The 15,262-nt window shown below is 34.9% G+C and overlaps 1 protein-coding gene across 1 annotated transcript in view; it reads left to right on the top strand.

Moving 5' to 3' along the window:
- The window catches only part of LOC111517781 (homeobox protein unc-42), a 56,987-nt gene that overhangs the window by 24,871 nt on the left and 16,854 nt on the right, over positions 1-15,262 (top strand). The window contains exon 4 of the mRNA XM_023174057.2: positions 15,026-15,202. Coding sequence (XP_023029825.1) covers positions 15,026-15,202 — 177 coding nt within the window. The remainder of the gene's footprint in view (positions 1-15,025; positions 15,203-15,262) is intronic.

The raw sequence follows: 15,262 nt of genomic DNA, 5'->3' as shown, positions 1-15,262 counted from the left end.
AGTGAGGTCGCGCGGCCCCCACTTTGAACAGAGCTTTCTCATAGTCAAATGTTCATGCAACATAAAGCCAACACGTTCTTTTGATATCTTTATAATGTCAGTTAACTCAGGAAACTTCTCTTTTCGATCATTCAATACGATTTTGTGGATTTATGTTTTCTGGTGTTACTGACTCATTTGGACTCATTTGGACTCTCATTTGGAGACCACTGTCTTATAACATTTCGCAAGCCATTGCTTCACTTGAACGGTATTTTTTCCCATTTATTTATTTATTTATTTACTTATTCTAAATTCGGGACACATACAGGGATACATTCGGGATACAAACAAGTATCCACTAAAATACAGATTGTGCTAACAAAACTGGCGTTCAACAGGTAAATGATCTAAATGCTTAATCTAAAACATAAATGATTGAAAATTGAATATTTTCCTTATGTTACTTTTATACATTTGTAAGGACATGGAGAAAACGTCCAAATTGGAACAGTATCTGTTGAATGAGTCTGTAATTCTATTTATTGGAGGTTTTTTCCCCACATTGGTGTTATATGTGGAAGTAGCTAATAAATATTTATTCCTTGTGTTTCTCTGAGGTACATGAAAGGACATCATTGCTATCAACTCAGGCGAGTCAATAAGATTCGTTAAAATTTTATAGCCAAACACTAGATCCGAAGTGATTCTCTGTTGTTCAAGAGGCTGAATGTTATAATAGTTACGGATTTGATTAATACCGTGAGTTACATAGACATTAGTGATTCGGTAATGAAGATGTCTAACAAACCTATTTTGCAGTCGTTCTAAACGCAATTTGAATGTATTATAGCAAGGATTCCATATAATGCTAGCGAAATTCAACTTGCTATAAACAAATGCATAATAGATAGTTTTAATAGCAGCTTCGTTGTTGAAGTCTCTGCACATTCTATTGAAGAAACCCAGTGTTCTGTTGCTTCTATTTATGACATATTCAACATGGCGATTGAAATTCAATTTTGTGTCAAAGTATACTCCAAGGTCCTTGATATATTCTACTCTATTTAATGCAATACTATTCAACAAATACTGAAACAATATGGGTGAATGATTTCTATAAACACACATTAAAACACGAAATTGTTTTTTATCCATTTTTTTGTCAACACCTTCCTTTTGAAGGTTAGTACTAACTGAAAAAGAAGTGAATGAAATAAAATTAGCGCCATCTATGTGTTCGGCCCATACTTTTCAGTCCATTTAGTACAATTTAACATTATTGTGCATATTATTTTCATTATTGTCAAGTCCCAAATATTAATTAAGAGTCAATCATTACTGATAATTTGACATACTACTTTTTTTCTCACAGTCTACACATATTCCACTGAAGATGTCTGGTACAGTAGTAGACAAAACATTCGATACTATAAGTTCCATTCAACTATTGCATTCCAGCCAGGATTTTTTCTATCCAATTATAATAATAATAATAATCGTCTTTATTGTTACCCAGCTGTAGTTACATACAAATATTTAAATAAATTAGGAAGCTAGTTGCTGACATAACAAAAGGCGAAGTTCAACTTAGTTAGCACAAGTGCTACTAAGTTGTTCTTCCACTCAACCTCAAAAAGATTCTACCTAAGCTGAAACAAAAAAAAGTAATACATGAAATAAAAAAAAAAGATGGGATTGTTCCAATATCTATTTGGATGCTGGAGAAGACGTCCATTACTAAGACTTATTCTGGTCTCATAATGATGAAAAGTGTATAGGGTTGGGCAGTTTATATTTAAAGTTGGCTTTCGAACAGAAGTAGTTTGAATCTTTTCCGTAAAACAGAAAGTTCTGAATTTCTTATTTCTTTTGGTAACAGGTTGATCACTTGGCAAATATTATAGCTAAAAGATCGCTTGAAAAATTCAGTTTTAAAACTAGGTGGGGTAAGAGTACCCTTGAATCTGATGTTCAGATTGTGAACATCAGTACGAAAAGTAATTTTTCTGAACAGATAAGGCGGCGTTTTGGTTTGTATAATTTTGTTATATAAATTAGCAGCATTCAATATCCGTCTATTTTCCATTGTGATCCACCCCGTATCCCGTAACTTATGGGATATTCTTTGATATTTCCTAATTCCGTGAATGAACCGTAGACACGAGTTTTGTACTTTCTGTATTTTCTGAGCATACTGTTTGGTTAAACATGGCCCATATAAAGTATCCGAGTAGTTGAAGCGCTATAAAACCAGTGCATCACAGAGAGTTGTTTTCGTCTGCTTCGTGAGTATGTGTCTGTGTCCATAAACAAGTTTCAACGAAGAATATGCCAGTTGTATTTGTTTGTTTATATGTTTCTCAAACCGCAAGTCAGAGTCGATTATAACTCCAAGATTTTTACATTCATTTGTGGGTTGTAAAGGAACATTATCAATCGTCATTGTTAGAGATTCACTTGTTTTCTGGCGATTCTTTTTTGATCCGAAAAGTATGATATTCGATTTAGTGGCATTTAGTAGTAGACAGTGCTCTCTTGCCAACTCAACAAATGACTCGAGATCATTGTTGATAAGCGTACATGCGTTTTCTACATCTTGAGGGAGAAAGCTGTAATAGAGTTGAGTGTCATCAGCTTAAAGGTTAAATTTACAGTGTTCTAGACTACGCAACATGTTTGATGAATAAATTGTAAACAATAGTGGACCCAATATTGAACCCAGTGGCACACCTGACTTAAGTTTTAGATAGTTTGAATAGATTCCACCCTGACACACTTTTTGTTCCCTGTTTTTGATGTAACATTCAAGAAGTCTGATAGCACTACCCGATAATCCCATATAGTTTAAAATGGCGAGAAGTAGATCATAGTTTAAAGTGTCAAAGCTCGATTAAAATCAAGAAGCACAATCACTACGAAATTTTGGGATATCATTTTATGTCCAACTCCTCTATATTTCTGCAATACCAGATCAAGCTAATCCATTCTACAAAGAAGTTTTGGCAATTGCAAGAGCTGTAAACGAAGGCCAAATAATTAAAAAGGAAAGGAATAATGAAAGATCCTAATTGAAAGGAATATCATCGTGATAAAGCTTTCAATTAGAGCTAATGCCAATTTGAGTTATTAAATCATGAAATATTAATGAAGTCTTAGTAAAAGAGCGGTTTTCATTTTGAAGGCAAAAGAGACGCAAATAAACGAGTCGAAATTAAAATTCATGCATCGCACGTTGGAGCGAACTGACGCTGTCGACTACGATGCCACTTTCGATGCATTCTAAAACAGCCGCAGAAGCGTTTCTGAACGAAGAATTTCCAACACTACTCGACGATAGTAATTTGTTTTGCAACTGACAATACGTCAATTAACGTGCGATTATTATTTTCGAGACGGATACTTTGAGACATCCATACGAAATATCAATTATTCGAGGAGACCACTAGCACCAGATGGCGGTGCAAAACTCTATGAAACTAAAAGAAAATGTCGAACTGACAATTCGTATTGAAATTTCTACGAAATATATGTTTTTTTTTCTGATTGATTCGGCCGTTTGATCTCCTCAAACTTTATTTGAAAAATATATCACGACATGTTTCGTTAATACAGTAGGATAACATGTTTGTTATCCAAACAGTTCTTTTTTTCATGTGATGTTTGTGTGAGGAAGACGAATAGGCCTTTTCATCACAAATTTCTTCATCCATCTTTTTCGTACTGTTTTTTGTAAACAACCATGTTAAAGAGCCCGCAACTCATGATTTGGAAATTATAATATAAATTGAAGTTTATTAATTGTAAAAAAAGTGAAAAGAAAAATGAAGTAGTAAGTCAAAATAATCAGAAAAAAATTTTTATAATCCATTATAATTATGTTATCTGTACGAAAAGGAACAACAAAACGGTGTTGTTATGGAGTATGTAAAAGTGATACACGATACAAATCATTCAAAACCAACACATAATATTTTATAAATTTTCCAAAGCCTTGTCTTGAAAATCGCAAGAAAATAATAAAATCATCAAGCAAATTACATATTAAAGCATGTGCAAAATGTGCGAAATGTGAATTATGGGTGAAAAAATGTGGCAGGAGTGACCGAGGCTTTAATGATGTTACCAGAATACTTATATTTGCTCACTACATTTCATTGGAGAAAATGATCCAACTGAACAAAACCCTGATCCTTTAAGCTATCAGGAATTTCAACATACGTACATTATTCCTTATTGCATTTGTGACTGTAAATTTCATAAATTTCATTATTAATAAGAATAAAACTGTAAATACTATGTTTTTTATAAGTTTTTAGATAGTGAACAAATGCTGATACCTAACCTCTCAATCAGCTCACTTTTTTTCTTTTTGCGGATGTCCATGACGTTTTAACCACCTTTTTAATTGTTCACAATTACGAGCCTCAACTGAAGCACCATCAACGGTTTTTTCCAATAATTTATTTGTTTGTAGAGATAATATTCCTTGCCCAACCATTGTTTTGAATTACCGCCATTTCAATTTGACAGCTACGCTTGCGCTCGTCTTATGATGAAAAGGCCTATTGGCGAAAATGAAAGTGTTGATTTTTTTTACTCTTTGGATGCTAAGTTCTTCATTAAAATCATCTTCTCATCACACATATTTGGAACAACGCAATCAACATGGAGAGTCAAGAGTTGTTGATATTTTGTAACGTAGTCAGGGCTACTGACTACGTAGTCAGCCCAGGCTAGTCAGAAGAGAACGGTGTGAGTTCTTTGGACAACTTTGCTAGTTTCTGATTTTTAATGTGTCAAGCGAGTAAAAATATGAATATTAAATATGTGTATGGCAGGGCGCCAGCTTTTTTTTATTTTATGATAGAAAAAAAATACAAAATACCATTATGAAGATAGAATTGAAAACTTCCTTCTGTGATCAGGTGAGCAAGAAAATCATATATTCATAAAAATTAATACATATATTTACAAAAAAAATACAAAGATTGACCCTGTTAGTATGATGGTTTCACCTGTTTACTCCATCATGTCTCCTAGCAGAGATGTTGTTAAAGGTTGTTGTTCCCTAGTTGAGTTTAGTTGATTAGTGTGGGACTGAACACTTCCTTGAGAGGCAGGGTTGCTCACATGAGAATGGTTATGAAACAGGATTCTAGGGATATAAATGTTTTGCACTTCACTGAATATAATTATGATAACAGGTGATGTAAATGTAAAATGGTTTCACATAAATATTCATTCATAGAAACATTGAATAATATTCACAACAATTACTCTTAGTTTTACTACTCTTGTAGTGATGTATCAATGGTTTATATAAAAAAATTAACCTTGAATTCAGGAGTCAACATGTATAAGCAATAAAATAATCTTATACACAAAAAAATAACTTTGAAATTACCACTGAATATGTCTTAGGAAACAAAACAATTTTTGTACAAAAAAAATTACCACTAAAAAATTCACTGAATCATTTAAATTAGGAAATGGAATTATAACCTTAATTCACCTGTAACCAATCTACAAAGATATAAATAATGAGGAAAGATTGGTTATACCTCGATAGCTGTCAAACAAATTCTATGAACTTGAGATTTGTTCAACCTAGAGACAGGTCCCTTGCTCGAATCTGAATTCAGCGGCAGAGTGGAGCTTCCCGAACGATGAAGCAAAAATTTGGAATATGACTTACAGTTTTTTTTTTATTTTCACCCACTGTGATCAGCAATCAAGAAGAAATCCCAGGACTTCTCGTCGAAATCGCCAGTAGCCCCTCACCCTAATTTCAGGAATCTTTCACACCTGGAACGAGGGACACATTTCCTCAGCAGAAAATCTAAGGACTTTAATTCTTGCATCCGACGAAACCCCAATTCATCAACGAATGAAAAATACATAGCTTGGACTTGAATTCTCAGTGATCACCATGAAATATTCAGATTTTTCAGAATCAGCATCATTACTTTCCCATCCTAAAAAAAACAAAAAGAACCCGAGCTCTACCTTCTCAACTCTACGAGTGACTCCTCTCTTCTTTTTTTTTTAATTCCCCCTTCAACAACTCTCATTACCTATCTTCACGTTACTAGTGAACCAAAGATGGCTTATGCTAGGAGGAACACTTGCCAATACCGGTTACATGGAATTCATAGATGTCACATTCTATCTTGTCATGAATACAATGAAATGACAGTAACGAATATATCTTTACAATTTCTAAGGTCTTTGACCATGTGTGGTATGAGGGTTTGCTGACGAAACTTCGATGCTATGGCTTGTCAGATCATTTTTGTGTATGGCTTTCCAGCTTCCTGAAAGAACGTTCCTTGCAAGTGGCCGTCGATGGATATCTCTCGAATAATTTCGCCATCGACGCTTGTGTTTACCAGGGATCCATATTGTCTTCAACCCTATTTTTATTGTATATCAACGACTTATTGGAAAAAAGCAAGAATCCAATATATTGTTTTGCTGACGATAGCACACTTGTCTCGTCTTTCCATTTGTACCCCAGGACATCGGCTGCGCATGCTCATCTTCACCGGCAGCAGGAGGTTGCATTTCTCAATGAGAATCTAGAAGTGATACCAAATTGGGTTGACAGTAACCAGGTTCAATTCAATGTCGCGATAACCCAGGCATCGGTTTTCTCCAAACAGATAGTGTCAGGACAGACAATTTCGCTTTCTCCTTCAATGAATTTGTTAGAGATTGAAATGGACACCAATATGCCTTGGCACAATCGTTTCGCTGGAATTGCAAAGGCTGCTTCTCAAAATTTTGGAACACTGTTCCAAACCAGAAACCTGTACACACCTCAGCAACTTTTGATGCTTTATGAAGCTCAGATCAGACCCTCTTTGGAGTATTGTTCCCATTATGGAACTGAGCACACCTTGTATTCCATCCAGAAAAGAGCAATCTATCTGATTGGAGACACGAACATCATTTGCAACCTTTATAGTCTGGAACATCAATCATTTCTCAATTTTTATTCTGAAACTGTTCGTGGTTGGAACGAAGCCGCAACGCAAATGTCCATAGTTGGATCTAATCTTCACATTTTTTGTCGAGTTTTGAAAACATGGTAGAAATGTAGCTGCAGAGGGTTCACCGGAGTCAGCAAAATTTTGAAAGTTGTCTATGATAAAAAAGTTTGGGATCCTCTGATCAAGAGCAAGAAAGCAGTACATGTGCCCAGGTGGAATGGCTAGCTCTTGATTTGCGGAGGATGAAGCGCGCTCGATTTTTTAGAGAAATTCAACTATGAGTGCTGAATAGGGTTACAAATTACAATCTTTTATTTCGACGCCATCTACAGTAGTTTCTAGAAATACTGCACCACTTTTCAACACTTGTCACTGTAGACAACTTAGTTTGTGGAAACAACTGAGGTCACCCATATTTTTTTTTAAATACAGTCACACACTAAAACCGTTAGCACTATCCAAATAGAGTATAAAGCTTGTATTTGTGATCTACAGGTGGTCCTGCAACAAAACAAAACAAGTTGAAATCCAAGAAAGTTACAAAAACTAATAAAATGCACAATTTTCAAGGTTTTGCAATATGAAAAAAGCCCCTTCAGCTGTATCACAATAGCCCCAATGTTTGTATCAAATTAATCCCCTCATTTGTATCAAATTAGTCCCCTATATGTGACGTCATATATCTCGTGATAAGATGACCCAAGTTTTCAAATCTAGAAACATAAAGCTATCTTCCTCCAATACGGGTGGCGCATTTCTACCTCAATAAACAACGGAGTTCGAATAAAAGTTTACAGTCAGTGACTGAATTTTTTTTTGCCAAAAAAAATCACTGCTGATTATTTATTTTTTATTGTCCACTTACCATGCAATAATGAGAAATTCCGTTATGCCCAACAGTAATAGAATGTATTACTTAGTCAGTATTTTTTTTAACTATTTTTGGCACAAAGCACGTAAATAATCTCCTGGGGTATCATAGCCCATTTTTCATGGTGTATCACATTAACCCCGATTGACCCTAGTTTTTTCAAGGATTTCAACTCATTTTATATAATATCAGGCAATGGAAGTCCGAACTAATGAAATTCATCTGAAGCAAATGAACTTTAAACGTTCAAGCCAGTCTCTATATACCTACACAGTATGTTTAATGGACTGACGCCTATCAGAAAACGACTACTCCCCTGGCTAATACCACGAAGGGCATTGGATTATATCCGACAGGTGCCAGTGCAGGAATCTTCACAGAAAATTTCCTGCATATGCAATTGGCAAAACAACTGAAAGAGTCGACCTTCAATTATGGAACGGGCACACTTGCAGACCGGTTTCAGGCTTATTAGCCACTCATCAGTGCAAGATAGTGACCGTCATCGACCTAAAGTCAATGATATTCCACAATTGAAAATCGGAATTCTTTCAGAGTATTTCATTCCTCTTCCGAAGTTGGAGCGAACATCACACAATGTCCCTTCATCTAGTGGACGAGGTACTAACCAACTGCATATCCATAAATTGCCCGATTCCTCTGAAAAACTTTCTTTTTCCTATTCTGATAGGCGTCAGTTCATTAAACCTACTGTGTAGGTATATAGAGACTGGCTTGAACGTTTAAAGTTCATTTGCTTTAGATTTGTTTCTACCAGTCTTCAAGAATAGCCCACTGACTAATAAGTAATGAAATTCAAACTAAAATTGATTCCAAACTGATTACTAATACTAATAACATTGAAACATGTCAATGCTCATGGAATCATTCATTTAAAAGCCCTCTTCATCAATGTGAAAAATGATTGAGTTATCAATAGTTTCACATTTCAAGTAGTAGAGAAAAAGAGAAATATGTTCTTTTTAGATGACGTATCAATTGACCCCCATTTCCATTCAAAATTCAATAATTGGATTGCACTCCGCCTAAAGGATAGAAGTGATAACGTTGAAAATTTAGGAAATTTCCCTCAAAAATTAAAAATCGACGGGTACTTGTTTTGTTTGTTCCGTTCTGAAGATCCACGAAAAATACGAAAAATTAAAAGAGAGCCCGCTCGCAGAAAACTCTAAGCTCCAACATCACCCGGTGTCATCGCCATCATCGCACCACTCTCAATTAACGAAGCCATTCATTCAGCCCGGAAAAGCATACGAAACCGCCCCTGTTTCTCCCGCGGAAACGCGCTAGGCACGTCTTAGACTTATCCTCTCCACGGATCCCATCAAATGGATCCGTAATGAAGTTAGCCCGCCCCCCGAGATGAGCTTCTACCCCCACGCCGCCCACCACACCCTCACACTCATCACCCCGAACACGGTTCTCTTTAAGGCGGCCTAATGCATATAAGGCGACCTTATCGCTTCTTTTGTTTGTATTCCTCCATCGCCGCTTTTAACTAAGGAGGAGATTGTCTATTGTCTTTGTTTTTGGCAGAGGGCTGGATTTGATGATGACGCGCGGAGAAGATCGGATGGAATTAGGGATTTCGTAGGGGATAACGGAAGGAGATTATTTCGGGACGATAACTGTGCTAACCCGTTTGTTTGGAGAGGTGAAGGTGCCGAGATTGATAGCTTGGAACATGGGTCATCCCACATAAACATCGACTCTTTAGAATCCATTGAGATCACTATGTTCTCCTGAGGACGTTAACTTACGCGCGTCGAGACACCGTAATTTTTGTTCTGGTGTTGGAAAAGTATTTTTCATTAGATTCATTTCAAGTCAGAGGTTCCAGTACGAACTATCAAAATCGACTCTTTAACTTCATTCTTACGATCAGAAGTTTAGTGGATATTAGTAGTAACTTATTATTGTGTAGAAATCAAAGATGAGGTGAATTCCGTATCATTGGAGGAATATATCAAAAAAAACTTCAACAGGTCAGTTTGTATTTTGTGAAATATATTTTTGAAGTGATAACTTCTCAAGGGAGGGTAAACCGCTTCGTTACCTAACGCGTAAAAGCGCCAGTTTGTCTGGTTTCCCTTTCTCTCACGCATACGTCAGCGGAAGACAGGCTCCTCCTCTCTCGTCGGACAGACGCTTAGTGTTTAGTGTGCGTTAGGCATATGCTGTTGATAGTATTATAAAACTCTAACCAGCAAGCACGTGATATTGTTTTATTGTGTGAAACCTGGCATAAAAATTATGATACTAATTTTGTGTATGTACATAATCAGTATCATTATTTAATTCTACAGAAGTAACAATTGGCTTATGGCAGTTATAAAATATGTACATACACAAAATAATCCATAAAAGATTTTATCAATAAATAACCTTTCCTTACATTATAATAAATTTCCATTGTTTAGAGATTTTATTGTAGTTATTTTTCTCCCTTCTTTCTTTGGAAGGTGTGAGAATCATTTTTTGTTCAATAATAGAAATGTAGAGAGTCAAAAAGCTTCTTCTGAATAAACTTATCTTTCCTAAAAATATTCTCGTTCAATTCAAAACTTGAATTGATAAAAAAATCAGTTTTTGATACATAATATTCGTCTACGTTTTCTTGATTTCTTTTCTTTCATCTCTGAAAAAGAGCAATTTCAGAACCAAATGAAACTGAACTTTTATTTTGTTGTTGAATTTTTTCTTTTTTTGCAGGTGAAAACTGTGATCTTACACATAAATTAATTTTTTTGCGGATAACTAAAGCTGATAGTTTGGAAAAGTACTTAATTTTTGAAATGTATCTGTTGTTCAACCGAAACTCATCGTAGAATGAGAAATACAGAAATATTTTGTTTCTTCTATTTCACACAAGAAGTCAGCAAAAACAAAAGAGGACATTTTTTCGTTTACAAAATTCATTTCACCACGTAAATAGACCAATAAAAACAACTGAAAAATTATTATACTTCCACACCGCTCACACAGAAACTTCTGGAAGTAATGATTCCGTCTCCCATTTCATATATCTGGTGACGACACTCCCTGTTTCGCTGAATCGCTTCTTCTGGGCTGTTTTCTGAAGCATCGGATTCACTCAGAGAAATTCTGTTTCCGCCAATATTTCTCAAATTTTTGGAATTGAAAAATAGTAGAAGTTGTGCCGTTTATGTGTGCTTGCTGAGAACTTACAAAATTATTGTACTAGCATTTCAGATAATCTGCTGAATAACGGAAAAACAGATTTTAAAGAGATTTTTTTAAACCATTCAACGAGGTATACCACAAGGTAGTATTCTTGGTCCACTTTTATATTTATAAATTGAAAAAGTTAACATTATAATTAATGCAGACCTGTCGCGACTCGTAACACTATCGAAAAAACATTTTCTAAAAATCTATTCTTTGAAATCTTTCGCCATTTTATTCGGAAATGAAATTAAAAAAATTGAAGTTACGAATAGATTACAAATCTGAATTGAAGGGGTTATATTTTTAGGAGTGATTAATTTTTGGGAAAGAAAGTTTTTGGAGTAGTAGAAAGCCAAAACCTTTCTTTCCCATTTCAAATCTGTATCAATGATGATGTTATCAATTTCAGCGATCATGTGAAAAATCTTGGTTGACATCTGGATTCAAAATTGCGATTCGACAAACATGTTACTTCTAAACTGAAAACGGCATATGCAGCTCTGAATTTGTTATATCCTCATCGAAATGAAATGGATTTAAAAACAAAAAAAATGTTATCTGACTCGATGGTTTAATCACATTTCAACCATTGTGACACAGTTTATGGTCCTTTTTTCAGAAATCTGATGCCTTTCGTATTCAAAAAGTACAAAATTTATGTCTAATCGTCATTTACTACATTCACGTTGTTTTTTTATAAAATCCTTGAAACTGATACACCTGAATATCTTTGCAAGAGAGTCACATACAGGACAGATGTTTATAATCTCAACTTTTTTTTTGTTTTTTGCGCTATCAACTGCTAGGTTATTAGCCGCGGACTTGTTTGTTTTTCAAATTTCATCTATTATATTTACAGCTTTCAAAAATGCCATCATGTTTCTCAACGTTCGTCTATCATCACATAGAATTTCTTTCATTGCCCCAGTTATATTATGTTGTCTCCTGGTTTCTTCATATTTTGGACATTCTACAAGTATATGTTGTACCGTTAGTACTGTTCGGCATGTAGTACATAGAGGTTGTTGTTCTCCTAGGAGCAAGTAAAGGTGTGTTATTTTTGTATGGCCGATTCACAGACGCGTGAGAACAACTTGTTCTTTCCTGGTCAATTTCAGTGGTGAAATTCGCTTATTCACACTTGGTTTCGAGCAATTTCAGTCTCGCATCAGTTTCATTCCAAAGAGTCTGCCAGTCAGATATTTCTTTGGTTTTTATAAAATTCTTCAGATCTTCTAAGTGGAGTGGTATATCTTCATATTCGTTAGAGTTAGCAATCATTCTAGCTGCGTTATCCACATCTTCGTTGTTCTTTATGCCACAATGACTAGGCACCCACATGAAGCTGACAGTTCTACCGCTTTCCTTCATAATATGAATTCTGGCAAGAATAATCCGCACAAGGGGGTCAAGAGTAAATTTATTTTGGAAATGAGTTTCGTTTCGTGCGAATTCACAGAATAATAAAGACTGGTATATATCGTATAATTCTGCTGTGTAAACGCTGGTTGTTGAGTGCATCGACCAGCTATGGAGGTGTCCATCTACAAGTAATGCACAGCCCACCCCATACTCGGTCTTTGATCCATCAGTATATATTTTGCAGTAGTTTGGAAATTTACTGATGTTATTGTAATAGTTCAGTTTGTGTTGTTTTGAATTCAATTCTGACTCTTTCATTTCACTTCCCGAAACATTGCAATATATATATCAGCCAGTTTCCATGGAGGGAACTCCGGGAGAGCGAGCGTGAAAACTCTCGAATCTGGGATAATACGTTGTTCTTTTATGCGTGTACCTGTTGGTCTGGTTGCCGTTGGTTTTTGTAGGAATAAATCATTATAATAATAATAATAATAATAAATAAATTTCAACTTTAGAAGAAATAATCTTATTGATATACCAATGCATAATAAAGAAATATTTAAATCCTCCTTTTCTTATCAGATTGCTATAATTTGTTCTTTACTGGATATTCCTGATTTTGCATTGTCTCTGAATTCCTTCAAAAAAAAATTTTTGACTCACCAATGATATAACCTTGTGAATAAAATGCATCTTTTCAGTTTATATTTTTTCAATCAGTGGTATATTATAAGTATTAATTATTTTAGTTTTTATTTGTTTAACCAGTGGTAACAATTATATCTATATAAGTTATAGGTACTCACTTTATTATAACTAGATAGATTTTCTTTAATGATTCATTATATATTTTGTTTTTTTAGGGAAGTGTGGAAGAATCGGTCAACTGACCCATCACTTTCTTTAGGTTGAGTCTTCTTTAGGTTAAGTTTTACAGTTCTGTAATTATTTCACCGGCAAACAATAAACAATTTATTATCATTATTATTATTATTGAACGAAAAACCTCACAAAAATAAGGATTGAATTATTGAATTATTGATTTAGTCACAGTTAATGCCATCGTTAATGAATAGTGAAGAAGAAGAAGAACTTCATTTATTCAGTAGGACATGTCCTAATATAAAAATAAAAAACATAGCTATACAAACATGTTTCTAGACTAATAGTTACCTATATAATAAAAAAAAAGAAAGACAAATACTGAAAAATAAAATAATGCACTTGAAGTATATAAATTAATGTGAACAAGATTAATTATGTTCTAATACATTTTAGTGATTTATAGTGACTGGATATGTTTACTGATCTTCGTTTTAAATACATAAATGGTATTAGATTGCTTGATGTCTTGTGGTAGCTTATTGAACTCATCGAGTCCTTCATAGAATAGCGATTTCATTGAGTTTGCCATTTTCCAATTAGGGAGATGAAACATATTATTTCCTCTAGTAGTATAGTTATGTATTTGGGAGTTAATTGTAGTAAATTCACTTAGATAATCTGGAAGTAGCTAATGTATTATCTTATTAATAAAAATCATTGTTAATTTATAAAATCTGTTTTTCACCGATACCCACTGCAAACAATCTAACACCGCTGCGATGCTGGTAAAACGATTACACGTGAGTATTATTCTCATACCGCGATTTTGCAGCTTTTGTAGTTGTGAAATTTTATTAGAATCAAGCGAGTATAGTAAGCTACCATAATAATCAAAGTGGGGCTGGATAATGGTGTTTTATACTGTAAATTTGGAGTATGTTGAAAGACATGAGGAAATTCTAGAGAAGAAGTAAAGTTTCTTACTAATTTTTTTACTTATGTAGGAAAAATGTTCATGTAATCCAAGATATATGAACTGGTTTATGAACTCAATTTTATTGTTATCTAATTCCAGATTGAGTTGCTTTGAGTTAATGTTTCTATATTTAAAGGGTGTGGTTAGGATCATTGCCTTACATTTTGTCACATTGAGTTTCATTTTGTTAATATTGAAATATATTTGTACTTTTGATAGGGAATCGTTCATCTTGTTGATAGTATCATACAGATCATTGCCTGAGATTGACAGTAACGTGTCATCTGCGAATAAATTGAGAAAATCACAGTCATGGTAGTATTGTATATCATTAATATAGCATAAGAATAATAAAGGACCCAAGACACTTCCCTGTGGTACACCGAAGTTATTGGTGATGGGATCAGAGAATACATTTTCCACTTTGGTGATCCGTTTTGCGAACTGTTAGGTAGTCCCTGATCCATTTCAATACAGTACCTTGTATACCTATGGCTTTCAACTTATCAATCAGTATTTAGCGATCAATCGTTTCAAAAGCTCTCTTCAAGTCCAAGAAAACTGCAACTACATAATCACCACTATCAATTGATTTTTTCCATTTTGTTGAACAACGTTTCGTTTTCTCTTTTCTTCCAATATCGATCAGACAGAATGTATGAGCCTTATGAAAAACCGTTTACCGAATTCGAACGATATGCATCCGTTCGAAAAGTGATTATGCTTTGCCCCGCGACGGCCGGAAATTCGAATATCCCACCGCCCCATCGGATAATGATCGAATAATTTCTTTTCTATTCGCAGGTATGGTTCCAGAACCGGCGGGCGAAATACCGCAAACAAGAAAAGCAACTACAGAAAGCGCTGGCTCCCAGCGTTCTGCCCGGCTGCAACGGCGCCATGATGCGGAACATCTATCCGGGGGCGGCGCGAGGGTATCAGCCCTATCCGCATCCCACGGCCATCAACAGATATCCCCAGGTTAGTCCCCATACACCCGATGACTTTTTTTCGCTCGGATCTTTCGAGTCTTCAAACGGC

Source organism: Leptinotarsa decemlineata, unplaced genomic scaffold (assembly GCF_025532065.1).
Source record: "Leptinotarsa decemlineata unplaced genomic scaffold, Ldec_3_MD MMD2_tig00026336_RagTag_RagTag, whole genome shotgun sequence".
Lineage (NCBI taxonomy): Eukaryota > Metazoa > Arthropoda > Insecta > Coleoptera > Chrysomelidae > Leptinotarsa > Leptinotarsa decemlineata.
The sequence above is the reverse complement of the archived record's forward strand: the minus strand, read 5'-3'. Positions and strand labels throughout refer to the sequence as shown.